We start from the raw sequence: 27186 nt of genomic DNA, 5'->3' as shown, positions 1-27186 counted from the left end.
AAGAACATCTTTCTTTGGGTTTGGCATAGGAGTATACAAAATATGATTTGTGATTGCTGGTGATATGAAATCTATCATCCATAATAAATCAGTAATTTGGTTTTTTAATTCCCTTTTAGTAGTGGACAGTGGTGTAGTGGTGTGTGTGTGTGTGTGTGTGTGTGTGTGTGTGTGTGTGAGTGTGTCTGTTGAAAGAGAACCCATCATCAATTTCATCTGGGAAGGAACTTGAAGTGGGATTCCCTAGCTTGGTGGCTCTCAGCTGACACCTGTAGGGATTGCACTGAACTGAAGAGAAATGCTTTCAGCTCCCTTCATGGAAGAGCGGCAGCACAATGCGGAGCCATAAATTACTGCTAGTTTCAGCTTGAAGGGAGAAAAAAGTGTTAATTGATTAGTAAGCTTCTGTGTCCAAGCAGTAAAATGTGTGTTGTGTGTGTGTGTGTGCACTCATGTGTGCATTACATGTTATGTGGAGGAGATAGTGAGAAGATAATATGAATTAGCTTGGTGTAACCAGATGCTACCTTTATCCTTTTTCTCAAAAATATAAGAAAAATTTTAGTAAAAAGGAAAAGATATTCAGAAACACAATTCTAGTTGAGATTTCAGTAGCTTTTCAAGAATCTGTCAGAAGAGAGTTGAATAAATACAAGTGATTTAGGAGCATAGTGATGATTCAGAGGTGTGGTTTTAAATCCTAGCATCCTACCACAGTAGCTGAGGTGACATACATGCCAGCTGCTGCTCTGACCACCTAGAGTCTTAAGAGCTATGAGGCTCACCTCCAGGTAAGGACTGGAGAAGGTAGATCACCAAACTGTTAGCCAAAATGTTAAGTTCTCTTTCTTAGAAGAACTAATATTTTGATAGCTGAGGCACAGGTATTGCATGTATATTTTTTGCATATCTACACTATGTGGTACATATATATATATATATAATGATATTATACATATATATGCATACATGGTTCCAGTTACATGCTTTTCTATTATTCCTTTAAAAACAAAGAATGTTCTTGTTTTAAAAGAAGAGACTTCCAAGAAATCATCTATATTCTTGGTCTCTGAAAAAAACATGATTGTAGGAATACCATACAAATCTTAGCTGGCAGCTTCCTGACAATAGTTTGATCTAATTTGCCTGCTGTAAAATTTGCTATTAACTAAGATTTGAATAGGTTGTATTTTAACTTGTCCATATAACTAGCACACAATCTAAATAGAAATCCTTAACTGCCTTTTTTTCCCCTTTCTTTCTCCTCCTGTATTTTAAAATTAAGCATCTGTGGAAATAGATGAAGAAGATAAGCATAATTAAATCTGTATTTAAAACCCTTAGCAACTATAATAAGCCAAGTTGTGTAAATAGCTTATTGTAAGAGCATGATCTTAACTACCAGGAAATATTAGGCCTTACTTGTAGGTCAGTACAAATAAGCTGTATCCTTCCGATGAGATTAATTTTCATTCACTTTTTTGTTTTGTTTTTTTTTTTAGTTCAGAAATAGAACCAGTCTGGTGCCTGCTTTCTGGGTTGAATAATGATTTATGTGATGCTATATTCGAATCTAGATCATAATTTTTTTATTTTAATTTTCTACAGATTTTTGGGTCCTTATCAAAAGGCAAAATCAAATGAAAATGCATCTCCAACACACATCCAATTGACATGCTGACATCTTAGCTTGGCCTGGCAGACAGAGGTGGAGAGTAAAGAAGAAGAGCTGTGGCCAGTTGTACATCTAACAGCTTTTGTGTGTTTCACCACTTCTGGGGTGGAGTCCAATTGTTGGGGAGGTTAAAAAGACAAGAGACATCCTGCTTGTGAGGCCATGTACAAGGAATTTGGCTTCGGCTACAGACAGTGACATTGGAAGTCTATGATACGACAGAAGAAGCAGAAGCAGGCCTTTGAAGCTCCTTGGGTTAATTAGTGGTCACTTAAAGAAGCAAAGATCCTCTATTCCATCCTGGTTTGGGACCTTACATGTGAAGAGAAAGCATCCAACGATACTAGTTCAGTGCTGGCATCTGGAGATTTCCTTATTCTTAATTCCTCCTTTTTCTGTCTGGTGCCACACTGGTGGCACCAGGCAGATGATGGTATCTGAGGAGCAGAGAAACTATTGACACCAAAGGACACCTACCATCAGATCATTGGATGCCAACGGAATCAGTGATTTTCTCAGTCATAGGTTGACACATTTGTTTTTGTGTTTTTTGTTTTTGTTTTGTTTTCAAAACGTTGCCTCCAAAGTGTATCCTCCCTTTGGTTTCAAAGTTCTGTTGCTCCCCTGTACCCCGGGGGTCTACATTTTCCAACTGAAAGGAGACTATCAGGAAAGAGGAAGGGGTTGTTGGAAGAGAAGAAGAATCAAAACACAGCTAAGGGAGGGTGGCATCCCTCCCGCCTTTGCCAATCCCCTAAACCCCTCTTCCTCCTTGGACCCCCATTTCTTCATCACGGTGTCCAGGACCATTTTGACCCTGTCGGCCCCGGCACCCCCCCGCCGCACCCCAGCTCCGAGCATGGGGACGGCGCTTCTTCAGCGTGGGGGTTGTTTTCTCCTATGCCTGTCCTTGCTGCTCCTAGGCTGCTGGGCAGAGCTGGGCAGCGGGCTGGAGTTCCCGGGCGCCGAGGGTCAGTGGACACGCTTCCCCAAGTGGAACGCTTGCTGCGAGAGCGAGATGAGCTTCCAGCTCAAGACGCGCAGCGCACGGGGCCTCGTGCTCTACTTCGACGACGAAGGCTTCTGCGACTTCCTGGAGCTCATCTTGACCCGCGGGGGTCGCCTGCAGCTCAGCTTCTCCATCTTCTGCGCCGAGCCGGCCACCTTGCTGGCCGACACGCCCGTCAACGATGGTGCCTGGCACCACGTGCGCCTCCGCCGCCAGTTCCGCAACACCACGCTCTACATTGACCAGGTGGAGGCCAAGTGGGTGGAGGTGAAGTCCAAGCGCCGGGACATGACCGTGTTCAGCGGCCTCTTCGTGGGCGGCCTGCCCCCCGAACTGCGCGCTGCTGCGCTCAAGCTCACCCTGGCCTCGGTGAGGGAGCGTGAGCCCTTCAAGGGCTGGATTCGAGATGTGAGGGTCAACTCCTCCCAGGCCCTGCCCGTGGACAGTGGGGAGGTGAAGCTGGACGACGAGCCGCCCAACAGCGGTGGTGGCGGGAGCCCCTGCGAGGCGGGCGAGGAGGGCGAGGGCGGGGTGTGTCTCAATGGAGGCGTGTGCTCCGTGGTGGACGACCAGGCCGTGTGTGATTGCTCGAGGACCGGCTTCCGTGGAAAGGACTGCAGCCAAGGTAAGACCCGACGCCTGACTTCTGGGAGTTCTCGGCCTGGGCAGGACAGGGGTGGGGTGGGGGTGGCAGGGCGAGGCAGCTGGGCTAGGCTGGTGCATGGGGGCCTTCCTTCCTTTCTTTTTCTTTCTTTCTTTCTGGACAGTGTTTGTAACAGTTTGCTTGGAGTGGCAAGCCACTCTACCCTCCCGACCCCCATAGCTCCTCTGGTCACAGCTTTTTAAGCATTGAGCAGTCCCCATCTTTGGTATCCGTCCCCCACCCCCATCTCCCCTGAAGCCTTTGTCATCCACCCCCACTGCTTTCCAAGTGGTGGCAAATTGAATGGCCTCTCTACCTCATTCGGTGCCTAGCCTAGCCAGCTGGTTCTCGGTGTTCATTCATAAGGTCATTGCTCATGTAACTGACCACTCGACTACCCACCCCACCCTACCACTAAATCTACAATACGCAGGCTTCCACTCTAAGATGCAGAGAAGCATGTGAAAGACTGCCCATGTATCTGGGGGAAAATCAAAGTGCAGGAGAGGTTCCCAAGGGTCATGGCTAAGAAATGCCCACACGGTGACTGGGGTAAAGCATCAGAAAGGCAGAGTTCATAGACACTGCAATGCTTCTTCAAATAGAGCGGAAAGGTTGGCTCTCTCTTGGTTGTAGAAAAAGAACAGGGAAAGTGAAGATTTTCTTCAGAAGCAGGAGGATTTGGGGGAATAATATTGGTTTCCATGGTTATGTCCAAGTCTTACATTTGTTATGTTTAAGGGGGGGGGGAGGGGGATTTCTGTGGTTTCCTGGAGCGTGAGACAGGTCAGCTAATGTTTGGAAATGCTACAGATTAAATACCATTTCTTGATTAACAAATACCTTTGGAAGAGAAATAATGTAGACGTTTCTGGTTTGGGAAGCATTTGCAGGCTAATAAACAGGATGTGTGTGAGCTATTCTAAGAGATTTTCCAAGGATATTCAGCTAATGACATTTTTTCAGAGTAGGGAAGCCAAGTTGTAATTTCTGGGATTCTTGAGGCTTGAAGCAATATTGAATAAACAACAAAAACAATTCCCAAGTTTTATTTTCATCCCGTTACATATAAAATATAGTTTCCTGTGTATTTCTTCTATGTGTCTTGCTATCTGACAATGACCAAAGGAAATGTTTCATGAATACAGGGGAACCTGAGAACAAGAGTTAATGAGAAGTCTGAAAAGGAGGAGACATCAATGTATCAATGGCTAAGCAGAAGACATAATGGAAGGGTTTGAAGTAGACAGATAGCCTGTGGGTCAAATCAAGCCAATCAACCCAGAGATAAATGGCATTTGTAGCTGAACTGGGGAAAATGGTGAATTATTAAATCTGGTTTTGAAAGCAATAGGGACAGAAGCTGTATATGCAGCTGTTTTATTGTGTAATGTCTTTGCTTTATTTATATATTTATTTAATTTTGCTGACACTGCTAAAGAGAACTACCCTTTGTAAATCTTATTAGACTTGGCAGTTCTCTCAAACTCGAGTTTAAAAGAAATAAGACTTGATAAACATTTGTAATTGTTTAAACAGCAAAAGGAGTTAGATTTGAAGGAAAAAAGCAGGTCCTTAGGAATGGTATGTAGTCTTCAATCGATTGAGGAGGGTGAAATAAAGGGTTATTTCATTGTGTTCTTCCTTTGTGTAGGTTTCTATTTGATATATTAGATTTAGGTTAATTATAGATGCTTGTATATTCTATGGTCCATAGTGCACTTTACCTTTGCCAGGAAATTTCCATGAATTTAGGACTTGAATTTATACTTGAACTCTGCAAAAATAAACCAGAACATCTTTCTCTTTCACCAAATCTAACACTATTGTTAATTATGCATAAGATGGTTTTATCAGAATAATTTGAAGTTGCATACCTGTGCACTGTTTCCTATAGAAATAAAAATGATTATAGTTGTATAGGAAAATAATGTTCCAAGTATCTTAATGCCACTTTAAGTGATAAAGAAAGCAACTTAATGAAATATGACTTCCTTTCTTAAATTAGGAAACAAATATGACACAATGACAGCTTGTACTGTGTGGGAGGGTGTCTTAAATGAATTTTTTAAATTTTTCTGTGCATTTTAATGTAGAGAACCCGGCATCATGCATAATCAGGAGCAGTTAAAAGTGGAGAAAGCATAGAAAAACTAATGTGAAGGAAAAGCAAAATTAGATGTTTCTGAAATGCACTTTATTTTGACACATGGTTAGTTGGTTTTTTCCTTTATGACAAACTATTTAGAATTTAGGCAGATGTATATTTGAACAACATAATACCTGATGCATAAGAAAACTCAAGGCAGGAGAGCAAATGCAGGAAGACTGTTCTGCAGCATTGATTCATTGTGAAAATTTGAGCTGAAAACACAGTACAAAGATCACCACTAGTCCTGGAAGGAAAACAAAAGGCTGGATTCTTTTGATTATCTCAGAAATGGGATAAAGGCATAGTCTGTCTCCCCAGAAGGATTAGCTCCATTTTGCTATTTTCCCTGTTTTTGTGTGTATCAAGTGACTATTGAATAATTAATTGGGAGTGCATGCCTCTCCCTGCACCGATCATATATTGATGGGCTGGGGATACATGATTTCTATCAAATGAAATATAAACGAATCTTGTCTCTAGCCAGGCTTTACTGCAATTGCCACACTCTTTATAAAACTAAAAAACAAGAAAATATGCATCTACTAGATCAAATTTAGAGAAAAAATTAGACAATAATCACAGGTTCAGATTATCCCTGGTGTTAACTACAATACCTTTTGAACCTTAATTTTAAAAGTCAAACATTACCGGCTTTAACATTTTAAAATACAACAAAACGACTGGAAAGACAATGGGAATGCAATAAGAATGCAAACTTGGATTTGATCTTCCCATATCTTTTGGCCTCCATAGTTTTGCTCCTGTGAGTTTCCTAGGTATGAGTTTAGGTTCACCTTTGCTCTGTTTTATTCAAGCACAGCAGTTTATTTATTTATTTATTTGTTCATGTAGTGATGGAAAGTCACCACTAGAAACATATGTTATAACTACATTAGTGGCAGAACCTATATGAATAACACAAATTCTTATTCCCGAATCCTCTAATATCTCATCTTCTGGATTCAATTTCTAGCTCTATCAGGTTGACATGTTTTCAATCCAGTTGAAGTGTTATTCAAGAGGAAAAAAAATACATACAGAAATGGCTGCTGAAAAAGAGTTTAGCATCACTGTGTGTTTTGACCCAGAGTTAGACTCAGAACTCAACTCTCCAAGAATGACATCTTTCTTGAGTGATTGCTACTTATGGGATACATAGCTTTTCAGTGAATCAAACTCGTCTAAGTGCTCCTGAGCCATTATTATTTAATAAGTGTCTACTTAAGAGTACTAATAATTTCTTAGTAGCTAGGAAGATTCACTAAATTCCATGGCCATCCAGCCTTAAGGTAAGAAGGATGGGCAGTAAGAAATTAAATTCTATTTCTGAACAAGCCCCATATTCAAGTCCTATATTTTAGGATTACATATTAAACTTTCATACTACATAATTTTACTTTATCTGCTTAAATAGCCATAAACACTGAGGATTGCTTAATATGATCAAACATGGATCAAACCTGATAAATGTCATGGATATTTCTGGTTTCTATAACTTTGTTAATGTGACCAGAGAGTTAACATATTCACCCATTCATTTATTCATTTCCTTATTCAATAAATATCTATTGAATGCTTTGTAGATGACAGAGCACTGGGTTAAAGCAGTACTAGTATAATTACATTTAGAAAAAGTTCTTACCCTTAAAGACTTCATCTGTTAGTGAGGAGAGACATTATTATTGGTTTAATAATAGAAATTTAAAATGGTAGTGTGTTTTGAAGGACAGATTCATGGTAATGAGAAAATTCAAAAGGGAGTGAGTGGACCTAAGCCAAGAAAGCTTGCCTCGGGTATGACTTTTAAATTTATACCTGAAATATGAGGTTAGACCAGGAAAGGATGGAGGAGAAATATGAACTAGGTGAAAGTCAGAAATATACAAGGCTTTAGTGGTGCTGGCATAGCCTGTTCATGCTTCTGAGTGAAGATCATTGAGCATGGACTTCACAAACCATACTCAAGACAGGACTGCAGCTGGATCAAGTTGGATTTTCTAGATTATAACAGGGTTTTCACCTTTAATTTGCAAGTGACAGGAAAGGAATGCAAAGTATCCTGTGAAATTGATATTTTACTAATGTCACTCTGGCTATAGTGTAAAAAACAGATTGAAAGGCGACAAAGCAAGAGAAAAAACATTATTTCTGTTTGTCAGTCAACAACATTTGGTAAGCACCCACGGTAAGCTGCAGACTGAAGTTAAGGAAAAAGTATGGGGGAAGGGGAAGAGAGGGTTAGACTGTTTTTAAGAACCTTTAAAGAAAGAATCTTTCAAATCAGGATTCTTGTTTAAAGAAAGAGAAGTATGCATCTTTATGGGTTTAGTTAGCTGTAGAAATTTTTAGCCATTCACTGTCTTCAGCTTTTGATTTCACTTGTAAAGAATTCATGGTCTAAACTCTTTTAGTGGATTGTCTTGTGGCTTCTCTAGACTTTGCCTATTCAGTTCAGAAGCTTATTAACCCCAGTGGTATTACTGTACTTTATTATGTTCCCATTTAAACCATATTCAATCTTTCTCTATGTGTCTATCTATACATATATCTATAGATAGACATATATTGATATATAGATATGTCTCTATATATTCTATTTAAGGCAATATTAACAACTACAATGGAAGAAAATTATATATATATATATATTTACACAAGCTTTGTAAGTCTAGTAAAATATTAAATAGTCATATAATTGGATAGTGGACAAAAGTGAATTGGAGTTTTGTATAATATCCCCCGTGATAGGAAATGATGGATCTCCTGTATTGGACAAATCTTCATGGGACAAAGAAACACACCAGTAGTTTAAAACTTCCCTTGATTGGAATAACCTAAACCTAATTATCTTTCTAGAAGTCCACAAATTGTGCAGAGTATACTCTTTACTTAAGGATTCTGTTTTCCCTATTTTGAAGAACAATTGTAGTGTACTCATTAAATTAAATATGTTCTAGCCAACCTACCCAAAGATGACAAGTGAGTATACTCAAGTTTTGTGCTCTTTAATTTCATCCATGAAACTGGCATAAAATAGAACCTATCACTTGGAGCACTTAAAAGAACAGGTGCCTTGATATAAAGCTCTTAATACACAGCCTGGCTCATAGTAAGTATTTGGTAATTGTCAACTTCTTATTTCTGTTGTTATATCACTATGACAGTTACCAGTGATATCATTTACTTTAGGGTACTTCCAAGCAAAATGCAACTGTAAATCTTTTTCTTTCTTATCTAAATTCTATCCTTGAACTGCATTTTCAGACTAGAAAGGAAGGAAATAAAAAAGACAATGAGCCTCTTTTTTAAGAACTCATTCTATCAGTCTAACTGATTCAACAAACTTTAAAAATTCTTTTTTAATATTATTTTATTGTAAAGATGCTGTACAGAGGGGTTATAGTTACATGACCAAGGCAATGAGTGTATTACTTTTCCAGCATTCTACATGATGATTTCATGATTGAGAATTATTTAATACAGAGTTATTTGTAAAAACTGCCTTTTACTCTCCACATATTGCCCCAATAATGTACATAAGCATTGATATTTTTCTCGATGTTACAATTAACTTATCTAAAGTATCATTGGGCTGAGGATGAAACTTAGTAGTAGAACACTTGTTTAACACTGTGTTCAATACTCAGTACCAGAAATTAAAAACAAAATGAAAACAAGAAACAGCCTTATTATCTTTGAAGCTTTCAGTTATTATCTGCCTGTCTTCTTTCCATGATATTGACTAGAAGAGTATACAGATTGAACCTTGAATATAGTTCAAGATTCACTGACTTACATATTCTTAGTATTTACATACTTTATTATATATATGCTTTATCTCAACTTAAAAAATCCTTTACATTAAAATTGTTCCTCAGTGAATAGCAGTATACTCACAAAATATATTTTAAAGCTCACTTACAAGTTCATGTCAATGGGAATCTATATTGAATTATTTTAGGCAAAACACCAAATATTTGTGACCATACACTTCACAATCATTCCATAAGACAAACATACTCAAATACATGTGGAAGAGTTGATAGTACTTTTTGAACTGAAATGTCATGACTTTATAATGTTTAGAACTAAAACATATGTTCTTATTTTAGATTTCCATCTATTGAGAAAATACCTATGAAGAAAATAAATGATCTTCCCTCAATATTATAAATTATTTTTAAAAATACACTTGATGATTCTACTTTAATCATTCCCATAACCACCTCTAAAATTTGAGTATAACTTGAAATCACCTGTTTATAATCATATGCATTGTTATTCAATTACTATTTAGTTTTTGCTGAATTAAATGAATTCTATACTTTACTTTGCCTATCTTATTGTATTGATTCCTTTAATAGCTTTATTAGATAGACTGTGTAAAATGCCCATTTTGATGATGAGACAATTGTAGGTTAGAAAAGCTCACTTGACAAAAGTCACTCCATGTGGCAGAGTTGGAAGGTAAGGCAAGTATGCTCAGAATCACAGCAGGCAGCCCTGTCCCCTGTAAGACTTAGACTGTGTGTTCACAGATCAGACAATTAAAGGATGCTAGGAATTTATTCCCTATTTGTCAAAACTCAGTGCTAACTTAAATAGATGACTTATAATAAAGCCTTCAGACTTGAGGATTTTGACATACCCTTAAATTTAGTGCCACTTCCTAATGTCATGATACTAAAGGAAACAGCACACAGCTTGTCAAATCTCCTCACACTTTGCTTCTACAAGGCTTTTTTATTTGCTTCCTTTGTTGACCTTTCTATTCATATGATGCTTAATGGGTGGCTTCTACTCTATTCTCACTAGAAGTGAAGCCCTCCCCCCACATCCACCTTGTATATTGTACCTTAAAAACATTACAACTACGTTTTCTTTTTGAGAGAAAAGACTTAATTTTCATGAATTCAGCAACATAAAATTTCCACTCATTTCAGTGTTTGTGAGATAAAATTATTGCAAATATGAAAGTCTGTGGTGATTCAGCACATATGCAAAGACATAAACAGACGCTTACCAAGAGTTGCTGAGTTGGAACATGGTGGCTCTGAAGATATAGAGGATGGTACAGTGGACACTTAATTATAATTACATAATGAGAAAGTGGTGAGTTTCTGTTTCTTCTCTCAGTGAGTTTAGCTTCCCAGTACATTGACTAAAACTGAATTTGGAGTAGTTCTTTAGAGTTAGAAAGATGATTCTCCATGCCAGTTCTGGGATTTTTTTTTTTTTTGAGAAACTATTATTAGAAGAAAGTGGGAGGGAAATAAGGCTCCCCTGGCAAACTAGATTGCTGACCTGGACTCTTGTCTACTTACATTCAAAACTATGTGGACTGGAGGTAGAAGAACACTGACACCACAGTATGGCAACGAATACTACCTTAAATAGCACTTCCAGAAGGGAAGTGGTTCCCAGAAGGGAACGAGTGGTCCAAAAGTTAGAAGAAGAGAATCCTCACAAAGAACAGTGGCTTCCTCAGTGTGCGTTCTAACACCAGGAGGGGCTTCCTATGTTTAATTATAAGCAGAATGAATTTGGTGGGGATGCTGATCCACAGGGGAAGCATTGTTGATCAGGGCTGAGGAAGTACGAACCTGGTCCTGTATGTGGTACCAGCTTAGCTTAAGTATGACTCCAACAATGCTACATCCAGCAGAATGAACCTCAGTCCAGCACAGACAAGAAACAAGTTAAAGGCTCCTGTTTTTCTTCTAAGTAATGATGTCTATAATTAAGCAGGCCTGGACTTCCCTTGGGAGAAATAGCTGGCCTGGCAGCATGTAACTACAGCTGCGGTGTGGGAAATACTACTTTTTGCCTTCAGCTGTCTTCTTCCAATGGAAAATTGACCCCCCCTCAAATAATATAATTATTTATTTAAAATTATATGTGGTGATGCTTCAGATACTAAATGATTAATTTGCTGAACTCAACAGATTATAAAACAGGAACTTCTACATTGTATTTCACTACTTGAATGCATAATTAATTATGTAATACAGTACTTTTATGAGTGATTATTTAAAAAATGGGCCCAACTTTCTATCAAATAAGTATTAGGATGATTTCCTAAAAACAATTGGACATATCTAGTCGACCATGGCTCATACCTGTCATCCTAGCTACCGAGATCTGAGGATTGTAGTTTGAACTAACCCCTAGACATGGAGTCCATGAGACTCTTATTTCCAATTAACCACCAAAAAGCAGGAACTAGAAGTATGGCTCAGTTGGTAGAGTTCTTGCCTTGAGTAAAAAGTTTTAGAGACAATGCCCACGCCCTGAGCAGCACAAAGAAAGAAAGAACGAAATGAACAAAGAAACACTTTAATATGTGCATGTGTATCTTTATAGAGAAAGATACTCAAAGCAGGAAATGCACAAGCCAATGCCACAATTCAACCAAGGACTTTTTTAAGCATTTAAAACCATGTAAAAATGATCAAAGCACTACATTGGCTTAAATGTTATGCAAACATTCTATTATGTAAATAGTCTAAGTACTTTGTCCTATAGAACACACTAGGCAACTGATTTCCATGTTAAAGTAAGCTTTTGTGTTCAAAAATGTTTTTAGAAATTAGGAATATAGTTTTTCATCTTATTTATCAGTATGAACCTGTTAATGGAAGATATGAGGAAAACGACCAAATCAATGAAATAATTTTAAGCAATATCAATATTAAAGCCTTTAAATTTTTCCTACATAGGACACTAGAAAGTTAATATTTTTTACTAAGCTCCTAAGAGCTCAAAATAAGCAAAGACCACTTATGAAGATATAATTAATCTATTTTTGGATAAATCCATATCTATCTATTTCTATGTGTCTGGTAGATAGATATACCCAAATACATATCCCCAAAACCTCTTTTCCCACAGTTGTTAAGAAGTACATAAGAACTTTTGAGTTTTCATGTGATATCTATTTGAGCAAATTTATAACCCATGCTCAATATCTGTTATGTGTTTTTTTTTTAAATGTCTAGACCATTGATTTGACTCTTCCTCTGTTTTCTTCAACCTTTATTTAAAGTGAAATGGTAGGCTTAAAATAACAATTCACTTCATCTATCCTGCTTATATGATTGGATTCAAGAAAACTTTCTTTTCCCCTTTTGGGCTTCATGTATTGTTTAGTCTACTGTATAGTACTTTAAGTTCCTTCATGAAAGTAGAGATGTAAGTAAAATTTCAGGAATGTTTTCTGGATAAGTTTTCATCTAAAAATGCAATTTTATATTGTTCCTTTTTTCAGAGTTTCTTTTAACTCTTGAATAGGTGTCTGTCTGCAATTTTGTAGAAGGAAATACCTTGGTAACATCGCTTTGATAAGTAATGAAAGTAGGCTAGAAAAATATGAACTGAAAAAGAGCAAAAAGAATTTGAGCTCAGGAACACTAGCAGTGGTAATCTGGCCCACAGGGGACCCAACAATTCAAACAAGTGTTGAGCTAGGTGTAAGGAAATAGAAAACTTGCATTCACTTCTACTTTAATATAAATGTGACAATGGAGGTGGTTGGAAACTCTCTATCCTGAAAGATGCTTACCAAGAACTTACACAACTGCGGGTCCCATATTGCTTAAAGTCTCACTTTTTCTGGTCAGAAATCAGAAGTAAAATGACCTTAGAAGTTTGTTTGTTAAGTTATATAGTTTGTACACCTAATTATAGTTTTTTTTTTCCTCAAAAAAAATCACCTGCAAGTCTCTCAAGTCCTGGGTTAGAAATAAAACAAATAGACTACTCCTTTGTTCACTCCTACTTAAGGATAATAAACGAAAAACAGGGAAAAAATTAAATCCCACCTTAAAACAAAAACATATGAATTGCCAGGTGCTGATGGTTCACACCTGTAATCCTAGCTACTCAGGAGGCTGAGATCTGAGGATGGCGGTTCAAAACCAGCCTGGGCAGGAACATCTGTGAGAATCTTATCTCTAATAAAACACTCAGAAAACTGGAAGTGGCACTGTGGCTCAAGTGGTAGAGCTCTAGCCATGAGCTGAAGAACTCGGGGCAGTGCCTAGACCCAGAGTTCAAGCCCCATGACTGACCAAAAACAAATAAAAATAAAATTATTTATGTACACTCCTGAAAAAAACCTCTTGTGAAAGAAGGAAAAAATAATTGAAAATGTCTGAAGTCATAATTTACCTAGTATATGGGGCAGTAACTGTTACAGCCCCTGGCCTGCAGCTGCCTTCCCTGGCTGCTGCTGGTGTGTCTGCAAGCCACGTTGGGCAGGCTCTCGACTCATATGCTTACATTCCCCCTGAGCCAGCTGCCCTTGTCCTCATTTACACAGTGGACTGCCCTGGTTTCATGTTTCCTTGAATGTGGTCAAGGTCCGGTTACAGTTGCAGCCTGTGTCTGCACCTGTTCAGTGCCCATTCACTATTGTGCCCTCCTCCAACAGAGGCCATGGACCTGCCTTGTGGCTCACTGCAGCACATTTGAATGATAGCTCTCAGACCTCAGTCGCTTCTATCCTCTGCCATTGTTCTTCTGAGAAGCAAAGCTTTGGGTGAAAGAGATTTTGGCATTGTATAAATTCTTTCTGGTGAGGACTGAAAACGAGAGGGTTAAAGTTTTATTTTCAGTTCAAGACAAAAATAGAGGAAATAAAAGCCAAAGCAACATCCAAAGTGCTCACAATTTAAACAGTATGTTTGTGGATAGTTATGTTCTCTGTTTCCTGACAAAACTGAGTATGTACACAAGAAATTGAGCCTCATGTTGGACCCCTCTTGAGTTTTTCCTGTTTATCCCTCCCTCTTACTGGTTAAGCAATTGTTCTACATCCTGAGCCACTCCTGACCCTTTTTGCTTTGGTTTATTTTCAAGTAAATTCTATTCTTATCTAGTCCATGATTCTCCTGCCTCTGCCTCATACATAAGTTAGAATTACAACATTAGGCCCTTCTCATTCATATTTCTAAAGCATCTTGTTGAGAAGCCATAGCACACTAGGAGATGAAATGTTTACTCTTGGGCAGTGTTTACCTCTGCTCTCAGTACAGGAAGACGGAAAATTTGGCATCACAAATAGAGGATTGAACCTAAGTACCAGTCTAAAATAGCCAGGCACCAAAAATATGAATCAAACTCACTGTTAGTCACTGTACAAGGAATTCTATAATAGGGATGCACATGTGTACCCTTAGTGATATTATTAGACATTTATCCTCAGTAGGAGCAAAAATTAGCTTTAGTTTTTGAAAGCTGCAAATACAGCGGTATGCCCAATGAAGAGTTAGAAACATATGGATCCTTTCAAAAATTATAGTTAATCGGTTGTTTTACTCTCTTAATTAAGTCACCATCATTTCAAATTACTCTAATCACCAGATTCTTTCCCATCAAAAGAAAACAGTTTGTAGTAAACCATTACAAGGTTACAGAGGCTGAGTAGAGAAAACATAGAATTAGCAAATAACAGTTTATTTTGGCATGAAATATGAACCAAAAAGGAAGTAAAGAAAATTGACTCTTTTTTTTGGTGAAACACTGTGTTTTGGTGAATGTGTATTCTATAAATTAAAAGGAGAGCTCATAGTCTAGTGCGGTGGGCTGGCAAATGAGTTTAATACACGATAACAAATGCTATCAGAAAGGTGAGTGACTGGTGCTATCAGAGCTAAAGATGAAGGGATTAATTGTGTTTTCAGTGATTTGAATTCCCTCAATTCTACTGATGTTATCCTGTGTTAGGCTCTAACTGTGGTTCATCAGGTGTGTGGTGATAGTATCTTTCCTAATCATGGACATTGTCCCTACTTCCCATCAATCCCTTCCCTATCATTAGGATGATGTTTTAAAAATTGTATTTCTCCTTTAGTAAAAGAGGAAAGCACACATTTCCTTTTTAAACTGTATGTGTATGTGTGTGTGTGTGTGTGTGAGATTACATGCTTGCCTGTGTGCACGCGTGAGTGTGTGCAGGCCCGTGCCAATCCTAGGGCTTGAACTCAAGATTGGGCACCGTTCCTGAGCTTCTTTGGCTCAAGGCTGGCATTGTACCACTTGAGCCACAGCTCCACTTCCAGCTTTATCTGTGATTAATTAGAGATAAGAGTCTCACAGACTTTCCTTCCTGGGCTGGCAAGGAACAGTGATTCTGAGATCTCAGCCTCCTTGTGGCTAGGATTATAGGCGTGAGCCTCTGCCACCCAGCCATTTTTAAACTTTTAATTAGCATTTATTAATTATATTAAGAATTTAATTTTGAAATTTCTATACATATACATGATATACTTGGGTCATCTTTACCCTCTGCCATCATGCTTTCTTAAAATGCCATGTAAGTACTTTTATAAGTTGTTTTTCTAATTGGCCCTGTTTCATTTCTTACCATTTTCTCCAATAAAAATTATATATTATGAACAACATTTACATGTTGTTTACATGCTTACATTTGCATTTATATGTTTACATCTATTTGTCCTGGGTCCCTTTCTGGTTCTGTTCTGAGTGGACTTCGTGCTTTTTGGTTGAGTCTTTATTTAGAACCTTCTATAAGGTCTTTGCGTTATCACTGATACCATGCTCCATCTGACCCCTGGCTCCCATGCACAGCCAATGCTGGTGCGGTACAGACCCCGTTTACCCATTCAATACATTTTATCATAGTTGCTATCATCCTACCCACTTCTTCCCTTGATTCAAAGTCATGAGATAAGAGATAACAGAGCCTGGCTCCCTAGTAGTTCAGTTAGTAAATGGAATTAACTTCAAATATCAAGGAAAAACAGTATTAATGATAAAAGTCAAACATATCAACTAATCAGCTACCAATAAAGAAGTTCAAATTGCCCATAGATATTTATAAAGAAGTTTGAGCTCAATAAATATACATTAAATAAGGACTTATTTCTTTCCTCGCTGACAAAGAAGGTAAAGACATCATCATATCTAGTTTTGGTGATAAATATAGCAACACAAGCACTGGGGTTCATTCTCATCTTTGCGAAAAATGTAAATTACTACTATGTACTCTTTTGAGTAGTAATTGAACATAGCTATGAAATTTTAAGAAGGTATATACTTTAAGACAGTAATTAAGTAGCCATTAAAAAGAATTACTTAATTAAGAAGTAATTATCTTCCTAGAAATTTTTTTTCACCCAGAATTATCTAAGCAAGTTTCACAAATATGTTAACTCTTGTGCTCTTTGCATATTGCAGTTCATTAAATAGATCATGGTTGATCCATGAACAATACCTCACTATATAGAGTAGATGGGATATACATATAGAAATGGATTTGTTTTAATAAAAACATATTTGCTTTAATAAAAACATAATCCACACATGTACATGCAAACACAGAACTGTTTATATATTTATATAAAAAGGTACATAATGTGTAAAGAACAGGCATTTCTCTCTTCCATGAGCAAAGTAAAGAACAAATCTATTAGTAAGTCTCCATTTTGTGGGATTTTCTATGAAAATTTGAAATGTCAAACCAATAGTCCATTTCACAAGATGATACACATTATAATTATATGATTTTCCAAGGATTTGTATTATCATGGTACATTAAATATTCTGTTTAGAAATAACAGAATGTTCATGTTATCAGGACAGAAAATATGGCACGAACCTTGCAAGATATATTCTGAAAGAATACTATGAAATAGAGACAAATATGGAGTTTTTTAAAAAATTCCTGTGTAATTGTTGTTAACCTTTTTAAAATTTGAACACAGCTGTAGCTGTAGCTTATTTGTAGAGAACCTAACTATGCTGCACAAGACCCTGGATTCAATCCCTAGTACTACAAAAATATAAAATAAAATTAACTTGACATATTTGCCATATTGAATAATCATGCTCTTGGTAATTAATGAAGGGATACAATGAGAATCAGGATCTAGAACCAATGGCAATGCTTTCATTCAGCCGAGTGAGTTGTGCTAATGCTCCATATATACATCTCTCTGTGCCATCACCCATCTTTTCCCAAATCAAAAGAATGTTTGAATACGTCAGTGCTCTGTCTCAAATTGGTTTCATAGTAAAATAGATTATGCTTACAATGTTTCCTTTCCCTAATGAAAATTCTAGAAACATCTGAGAAGTTCCAAGTGACTGACAGACTTTTCTGCTTTACTTCGTATATGTGTATGCTATCAATAATTACTTAGTTGACTTTAATTTGCTTAAGTTTGTACAGGCATAATGGAAACTGACAATGCAATTTTCCATTGAAAATTGCAAATGGATGACTAAGCTGAATAATTCACCTCCTTTCCTTTCATTTTGCAAAAGCATTTTAGACTACAGTAGCTTTCCTATACTATGAATAACTCTTCTGTATTTATTCACCAATGTGTATAAATGGGTTTGCATGCTAATTTTGCATTTGTTAGATGCATTTTTGTATAATTTGTTATATATGCATTGTATAATATTTTTCTTATATAACCCCAATGGATTCTTTTACCTCTTCCTCAAAAATGTAGATGGTATGAGCCAATCACCCATGAAATCCAGGCATGTAGAAATGTAATTTTTATAAAAATTGCAAAAGATGGAGTGTGCAAGATTAAGTCTTGCTATTTGTCATAACTTCTAACTGAGATCTAGTTCTTTTAGGTCAGCTCTTTGAAATTTCTCAAGTCAATATTGGAATTAAGTGACAGAAATTTATTCAGTGAGGCAATGTTACTTACCAACTCATAATACAGAAACCAAAGTTATTCCCTAGAATAATTCAATTGTATGTCCTAGATTTTATCTTCTACCAGTTATCTATGCCTTAACGGTTCTTGTATCACTTATTATGTAGCTTAGATTTTTCTACATTTTTAAAATAAAGTGGTGAACCCTATAATAAAAGATTCAACACAATGTTTCATGAGTATAAACATAAGGAGTTAAAATATTTTAATGTGAGAAATCATTTTGATAACGTTTTTGTATCTATTGAATATCTTTTGTAGACAATTGCAATTATACACTATGAGAAGGGAAACTAATGAAATGTTTTTAATTCCTGAAAGAAGGGGAAAGGATTGACGTTGCTGTATATCTGGTACATTCTGGGCTTATTGATTTTCTTTTGTGATTATTTATCACAATCAAAAACCAGATTTATTTTATTAACTTTGTTTTTTACATATTAAAATTAAGGCTCTGAGACTCCAGGAATCAAGGAAAAATTTGGAATAAAAATTTTATTTTCCTCTGCATTCCTTTCTTTCTTGATTCTACTGTCACCTTTGAGAATAATTTAGATTTTGTGGAGCTGTGTGTAAACAAGATTGGAGAGAATTCCTTCTTCTACAGTATTTGAACTTCTGTGAAACATTCTTCTTCTTTCTTTTTTTTTTTTGACTTGCATATATCTTTTGATAGCTTTTGAATTTCCCAATGGAATGATATATTTCGAGCACATATTCTAAATATGGTATATTAATACTTTATTGTAAATTATATTAATACTTTATTTTAAGTTTATATGCAGATCTAAGCATACAGAGAAGGTGCTTTGTTTTCCACTATTATTTTCCTAATCTGTTTAGTAACTTCTGATTTAGGAATATTCCTTAATTTACTATTTCTTCTCTCATATAGCTATATCATTTTGTTGGTTCCATTTTATACAAAGGCTTCTTTTCATCATGAAACATTCAGACAGTATAGCTTCTAAAATGTCAACCACTGAAAAAGAAATTTGACAGAAAATTCTTTTATATCCTCTGCAGACCATTGTTTACAGATTTATCCATATGTTGGCTAAATATCGTCTGTGACAGTGTTTTATCTCAGAATTTACTCAACTAAGTAATGGAGAAAAAATGCATCTCATGAAAATATTTACTAGCCAATATTATTCTTTTCTTCTTTAAAAAATATTATTAATTCAGAAAAAAACAAATATGCCTCATTAAAATGAAAGAAAACTTATTACAAAAACACAAGAAGAGAACTCAGTAAAAATGCATAGTACTTACCTAGTTATTATTCAGTTTTTTAAAACTTTAAACATTTTTAAGTAGTTTTTTTTTTTTATCACTGGAGCCTGCCTCCATTAGTGACTCACCCTCATAAAAAAGGATGTATGGCCAGGTGCCAGTGGTTCACGCCTGTAATCCTAGGTACTCAGGAGGCTGAGATCAGAGGATCATGGTTCAAAGCCAGCACAGGCAGGAAAGTCCATGAGACTCTTATCTCCAATTAGCCACCATAAAACTGGAAGTGGCACTGTGGCTCAAGTGGTAGAGCACTTGCCTTGAGCTGAAGAGCTGAGAGACAGTGCCTAGGCCCAGAGTTCAAGCCCCACAACTGACAAAAATAAAAATAATTTTTTAAAAAAGGATATATATACCTGATTTCTATAGTGCATCACCAAATTTTGGTAAAGAACAAACTCAGAAATTATGGTGGAGAACAAATATTTTATCCAAAGATTTCAAAATCCCCAGTTATTCATTCATTTCTTATTTATTATTTTTGTAGGTCCTGAGGCTTGAACTCAGGGCCTACATGCTGTGCCTGAGCTCCTTTGCTCAAGCCTAGTGTTCTACCACTTTAAGCCACAGCACTATTTCTAATTTTCTGGTAGTTAATTGGGGATAAGAATCTCACGGACTTTCCTGCGCGGGCTGGCCCCGAACTGAGATCTTCAAATCTCAGCCTTTTTGGTATCTAAGATTATAGCAAGTGCTCTACCACTTGAGCCACAGTGCCACTTCCAGTTTTATGGTGGTTAATTGGAGATAAGAATCTCATGGACTTTCCTGCCTGTGCTGGCTCCTGGCTTCAAAATTACCAATTATATATTGCAGAATTTTATTCAGAAATGATTTTTTTCTCTGATTACCATCTCTGCATTCTGGTTTACAGAAAATTTTAATTTCTATTGACTTTATAATAATAATGTGAAAAAGTAGAATTCTAAAATGAAAAGAAACGAGTTATATAGCTCAGTAGAGCACCTAAAATGGTAACTGATTCTCTAGAGAGAAAATTCTATACATTCATGAAATCTTATGTAATATATAAATGCATTAAGCTTAGGCACCAGAAATATATCTGTGATCAGATAGGCAGTGCATTGCCAATTGCAACGTTTAATTATGCAAGTGAATATTGACATTGAGAAGGTTCTCTATGTGATAATAGGGTTATTCAATTTAGACTTAAAACTCAGATGAGTCTTCCCAGAGTGTAGGAGAATTAAGGTGAGAATTGAATATAAATTGAGCTAGCTAAGGGAACAACACAAGAAAAGCATGCCGTAAGTGACCTTTTTTGAAGAACTGAAGAGTTTAGTAGTTTTGGTGCACAAGAGGAAAGACAGTAAAATGCGTTAAAATGTGCACTGGAACCAAAAGCTTTTAAATCCTTATTTGTAAGCTATGTTAGGGGATTTGGAGTTTACTGCTCAAGCAGGGAGCAGAGTTAGAAGAATAGGGCACAATAAAGGACTTTCAGACCTCCATAGGTGCAGTATCACTGGATGGGAAGCTATTGCAACTAAGTAGCCGTGGACCAACTGAGACAAAGACAAAGGTTTTACAAGAAGTACTTTTAATCAAAAATAGATGATAAACTTTGAGAATTATTAGCACGTATCATATCTATAAATTAAACAAAAAATACAGCCATCATTCCAGAAATTCAGCAAAAAATATATCACAATAAAATTTTTGTCAACAGTTAGATTTTTAGCCAGACATGAATATTGTAGTGACTTCTAACATGTCTTTTCTGGGTCAAAATTCATTATTAAGTTTCAGTATATTCTAAACTTGATTTCCCTTTATACTTTCCTCCTTTTATTGGTCTAGTTTTATGCTTCTTAACACACTTTCCATTTGTTCCAAATGATTATATAGAAAGAAAAAGTAGATCTGATGGCCATTTACATTCCTGACTTTAAAGTAATAGTCCACATCAAAATTGGGTACAGTTTAATTGGTAAAATTAAGCATAATGAAATAAAAGTAATGGAAACAACAACAACAACAACAAAGAAATAAATTTACCAGTGAAGGAAAATTTATAGCTTAATTTTGTAACCCTTTTAAAATAACGTTTTAGTTTCTAATTGTTTCTTTTGTGAAATGTAATAGTCTAAATCTTCATAAGTTAAAATAATTCCTATCTTGCTGTGTAATAATATCAGCTATGTTGATGAATTGTCTAAACAAAATGCTGACAGAAGAGAAAAACGAGGTAATGAGGGGTAACCGGAGACACAAATGACCTTTATTGAAAGCAAATATTTGTCTCTGTTAGGCTCTGTATATTTCTTTTGTTTTCTTAGCTAGAATCTGTTTATTCATAGTCTTGTCACCTATGTAAGGCTTTGTTCATGGCAGGTGCAGGTACAGGTTGTTTTCTGGGAACTTTTCCTGGGAAGGTCAGCTGCCCTCTAAACCCTCCTTCTTGGTTCCATCTCCAAGGATGGAACTAAAGGACTGTTTCTTTACCATTTCCTTTTTGTAAAAAAAAGTAAAAGAAAAAGAAACAAGTGTTGAGGGTCCTTCTAAGATAAAATGAAGGTACCCGAGAGGAGAGGTATTACTAAAATTGGTTTTCAGCAGGTCTGTGTAAAGAAAGCTCTAGTGTGCTACAAAGATGACAGTTAAAATGGCATATAGAGAAGAAAGAACAGCCTCAGCATCTCTGTACAGAAGCTACAGAGTAATGTTATTCCTTTTCTGTAGCTCATCTTGTTTCATAACAGTTGAAAATAGACTTACTCAATAACTGTTTTTCACAGTTTCACCTACCCTTCCTCCTTTCATCCTTTCTTCTCTCCTTCCTTTCCTCCCTCTGTTTCTCTCTCCCTTCTTTCCATCCCTTTGATGGAAAGATATAAATTACTAGTTACTATCATTTGCAGCATGTTTGGGGAATCTCAAAAGAAAGCATGCCAGTCTTAGGTGTACATAGTCGACCACTAAATAAAGCAGATTTTAAGGTGAGATATTTTGGCCATGTGTAATGTTTCACAAATATAATCTCCGCTACTTCGGAGCCGTTGGGAGGATCACAAGTCAAAGCCAGTCCAGACCAAGATTTAGCACAATCACATGCCATTAAAAAAGATGAGACAGCAGTGGCATGTAGCTATTATCCCAGGTAAACGGGAACCATAGGTAGAGCTTCACGACCCCAAGCCAGCCCCAGGCAAAACATGTGATTCTACCTAAAAAATAACTATAGCAGAAAGGAATAGGAGGCTGTCTTGTACAGTAAAGTGTCTGCCTATCAAATGGAAGACATTGAGTTCAAACTCTATTACTGCTTTAAAAAAGTGAATATGAAAAAAGTATGATATAAATTTTTGAAAATAAAATTTTAGTAAAAGTTCTAATAGCCCCAATAATTAATCACTAATAATTTTCTTCTAATTCGGGAATACTGGACAATTAGAATTATATATGAAAAATGACCTACAACAATGCCCTCCACCTGCGTCATCTACGCTTCAAATTATAACATGTCAAAGAGTAAAGACAACTGAGGTAAGCACAGATCTCACATTATTTTACTGATACTCCTCTATATCTCATTAGTTGATAGCAGTAGTTTTGATCAGTAAGTCACAATTACTCCAAAATTTACTGATCCTTTAAGACGCATTACACTTACCTGCTTTGCGCTGTGAGGACTGTATATTATACCTGGTGCTCCTGTAAGTAGAATGTTAATCATTCCTCAATGATAATCATAAATACTAGGACATGCCTTTTTTTTCTCCCTGACATCCCCAACAGTCCTTGATATCCACTGGGGAAGTCTATTAATGTCTGAATGCAGTATTTCTTTGTCAATCTGGAAGAATTTACCAAAGTTAAAATACTAAGAATACATAGAATTTTAGAATGAGAAGAAACCACTAGTTTCTTCTTTTCCATGTCATGAAAAATAATTTCATTTTAAGAACAAGAGCATTAGCCCAGAACAATGTCCATCATTGCATTTATTAGATAGCAAAAGAATAACAAGGTGGACGTCATACTTCACCATCTTGTAGCTGTGATGTAATTCTTTTGGTGACATATCTCTTTTACAGAGTTATTCCCTCCTTCGGACCTGATTTGTCAGCTTACTTCTCATGTGTATAGGAGAGATGTTCAGATTCATAACAAATTTCATTATATGCACTGGAAAATAAATGTGCTTTGCTCAAGGAAAGTCACATTAAGAAATTCATTATGTGAGTCTTACTTTGTGTTTTGGAGCACAAAAGCAATGGTATACTTCAGAAAATAAATCAAAATCTCTCACTGAGTATTTTCTAGGAAAGCATATCAAGTGATGAAAAGCACTTTTGTAGAAACAGCATTTTAATGGTGTTTCTGATTGTGTCATAAAAGACACAGTTTTAGTTTTTACTGTATTGTGTCAGACAACATTAAGAAATGCCTTTATAGAGAAGGAAAAGTGCTTCTGCTCAGGCGTGCCAGGCTCATGACTGAGCTGTCTGTAACACAACAAACAAACAAAAAACATTGAAATATTTAAGTTTCTCATGATGTGAGAGATGTCATAAGGAAATGAAGACCTAAAGAAGTGGATAAACCTCAGTAGTCTGATGGGTAGTAGTTTCATGAGGAGTGGATAGTCATAGAGAAATATAATAGGATAGATGATATGATATGATATGACCTAGTAGTAGCAAATTTGTTCATATGCTTTCTGCAATACTTCAGAAATTAGGAAGATTAGATAATTCCTTTTCTTCAGTCACAGAGCAAAGAATACCTCTCATATCTTGGTCTTTGATCAGTGTCTGATGAAGTTCAGGAAATACTTTCTTGATTTTATGAGCTCCTTCAGAGGAGGAGAATGTTGTATAAAGATGAAGTTTTACTTATTTAGTTTGCAGTATGTCCAATTTGCATGTTTTGGGTGGCATGTCCTGAATCGCATCAACAATTATGAAATTTTATTTTTTTTCACATAAAGACTAGAATTAACACTATTACTCATATTTTCAAAACACCATGGGGAATTTATTTTTTTATAATGTTCTCTGTGCCTCAGTCTTGGTAAAGTGGAATTCAAATGCTTTGTCTGAATGTATCATTTGAATAAAAGAAAAAGAATATATGCTTAATTGATCTCCCTTTGGGGAGCTCACTAAAACTGACATATAAGATCAAAGCCTAAGTGATTCATTCATTACAATTTTAATAAATGTGTGGATCTGTTTTTTTTATTTTAAGTACAGTGTAGTGCAATAATGAAATTAAGTTTGCAGATAAAAGACTTGCAGATGCTCTTTTATCAAATTGCTGTTTTGGAAAGGCACCAAAGAGATGATGTTCTAAGTCTGATTTTTTTTCTTTTGTGCTCTGGCTTGCATTTGAACTCTTGCTCATTAAAGTTCTAGCAACACAATTGCCTTTTCTAGGAAAACAACTTACCCTTTCTTTCCCAGTTAATCTACAAGTGTGCATAAGCAGTTGGAACCATATGGCGGCAGTAAACCTGAATTGAGCTTTAGTCTGTTTACTACACAAAGCATTCATTCAGCCCTGAAGATATGCAAAACCAAAATACAAAACCTATTCACCCACAAAATGAAAAAGGTATTATAATCTTCTTTTTCCCCTCAACGCCTTCCAGTGTATTTTTTTTTCCATAAGCTCTTCCATCCTTGAAAGTTTCAACTACAGTGCTCTACTTCCTACCTGTACCCTGTAATTTGTACCTGGTCTCAGAAGGATAAGAATGTAAGCCTGTGTATCATATGGAGGTAAAAGATGGAGCAATAAATTAAGTAATGGCAAATATATGAATCAGTTTCTCTTTTTAAAATAATGACTATTTATAGTGTTTAACGACTAGAAATAAACCAAATTGAGTTTATAGGGTCAAAGTACAATATAACCTCAAAGTATATTACTTAGTTTCTCGTAGTTGAGGAGATTGAAAAATAGAAATAAAATTCAAAGCATTTTCTTATTTCCATTTCTTGCCTCATGTTTTTTAATCCTATATCTGGCACCTAGTTCTCAATTGTGAGCCCCATTTCCTGAATCCTTTTATCCCTTTCCAGAAATGTTTGTGTCATCTCTTTTTACCTGGGTGGTTTTGTCTATAAATAGCAATCATGTTAGCAACTTCTGGGAATATAAGGACTAAGTAAAATAATATATTCCTTTGAAAAATATCTAGTCTTTGCCCTGTGTTGAATGCATTTGTAGGTCCTAAGAACAGATCCACGTAAGAAGGCTTTTATAGATTTAGTTAGGCAGGAAGTAAGGTGATAATGAAATAAACCAATAGGAATATTATCTAATGCAGTTGATGTCAGAAAATGGCAAGTGCTCTGGAGAAAATAACATCAAGGTAAGGACACAGAGAATGGATGAGACATTACTATTTTAGATTGGGTGATTGTATTAAGCCTTTTGAGAAGGTGACATTGGAGTCAACACAAGAGAGAAATGTTCATGTCTAAGACCCATGAGCCCATGAAATGCCACAGGCTTCACGTGGATCTGTTGTAAAAGCATCATCTGTGATTGGAATCCCCAAGAGTTGAAAACAGTTAGCAAAATGGAGGACACAAGGTAGACGGACAGAGTAATTGAGAGCCAGATTTGTAGAACGTGACAGATTCAATATGGACTTCAGAATTCTTTCTAAATTCAACAGAAAATTGTTGGAGTTATTGAGTGAAGGGATGACAAGATTTCTGTTTCTGTTTCTACAAAGACTAGCAATAGGTTCACAAGAGAAGGAAGAGAAGAACCATTGTGTTGGCTAGATCTACATGAGGGACAAAGAGTAGAAGAGGAGTAAAAATAGGATTAATGACTGTGTTAAAATGCATACTAAGAGGAGTATTTTCTATGCATGCATGGAAATAGAATAATGAAACTTGTAAAAATTGCTCAGTAGAAGAGGGGGAAGGAATAAGAAAAATACATATTTTTAAAGTGGAGTTTACAAGATTTGCTAAAGTTTTGTGTTGCAATTTGGGACAAAAGATAGAAAGTGTGCAAGAAGAGGACTCTTTTCTATCTCGTTCTAACCTAATTGTTTAGCCCCATATAAACACCTTCACTTCCAATGACCCAATGATCTTTCATTCACTCTGATCTGGGAAAACCTAGTGGATATATTTGTCAGCCTACTGTGGAATGTGCATAATCCAAGGTAGAAATTCAGTAAATTCCTTACTTACTGAATACTTATCACTAAAAAAGTGAAAATGATTATAGTGTACCGACAAGGATCATATAGCAAGGATTAATAGATTGTCTAGATAACTTTGTTTCTGCCTTCCTTTTCCACCTCCTGGGTGCTAGGTTATTGAGTTGTACAAGTGGGTAACATCCATGATAGTAGTCTGCACTAATGTGGCTGACATGCTGGAGGTATATTTCACTTTCCTTCACAGAAGAAAGCATACTTTGCTATGTCAATGAAGAGATCGTTGGGAATTTTTCTGTGCACATTGTTTTTGACAAGGCTCTGAGTATCATTGAAAATTTCAGTTTTAACTTTCTAGAGATACCTTGAGTGTCATAAATAGTCCAAATATGGTGTGTTAGTCATATTTCTGCCTCTATAACAAAATACCTAAGAAAATCAACTTTGAAGGAGGACAGATTTGCTTTTATTCAGTATTCAGGGGTAGCTTGCTCCTACTGACTTTGGGCCTGGGATGAATCATGTTGAGAATTGCTAATTAGAGGTAACTACTTACCTCA

General features: G+C 36.2%; 1 protein-coding gene across 4 annotated transcripts in view; it reads left to right on the top strand.

Annotated features, from left to right (window-relative positions):
- Positions 1 to 2534: 2534 nt before the first annotated feature.
- Nrxn1 (neurexin 1) overlaps positions 2535 to 27186 on the top strand; it is a 1024002-nt gene continuing 999350 nt past the window's right edge. For 3 of the 4 annotated variants that reach the window (XM_013018013.1, XM_013018015.1, XM_013018014.1), the window contains exon 1: positions 2535 to 3309. In XM_013018013.1, coding sequence (XP_012873467.1) covers positions 2535 to 3309 — 775 coding nt within the window. Of the gene's footprint in view, positions 3337 to 4406; positions 4494 to 27186 lie in introns of all 4 variants that reach the window. The other variant, XM_013018011.1, reaches the window with a different exon arrangement.

This window comes from Dipodomys ordii, unplaced genomic scaffold (genome assembly GCF_000151885.1).
Source record: "Dipodomys ordii isolate 6190 unplaced genomic scaffold, Dord_2.0 Scaffold37, whole genome shotgun sequence".
NCBI classification, from domain to species: domain Eukaryota; kingdom Metazoa; phylum Chordata; class Mammalia; order Rodentia; family Heteromyidae; genus Dipodomys; species Dipodomys ordii.
Note: the sequence above shows the minus strand (reverse complement) of the source record. Positions and strands in the feature narration are given on the sequence as shown.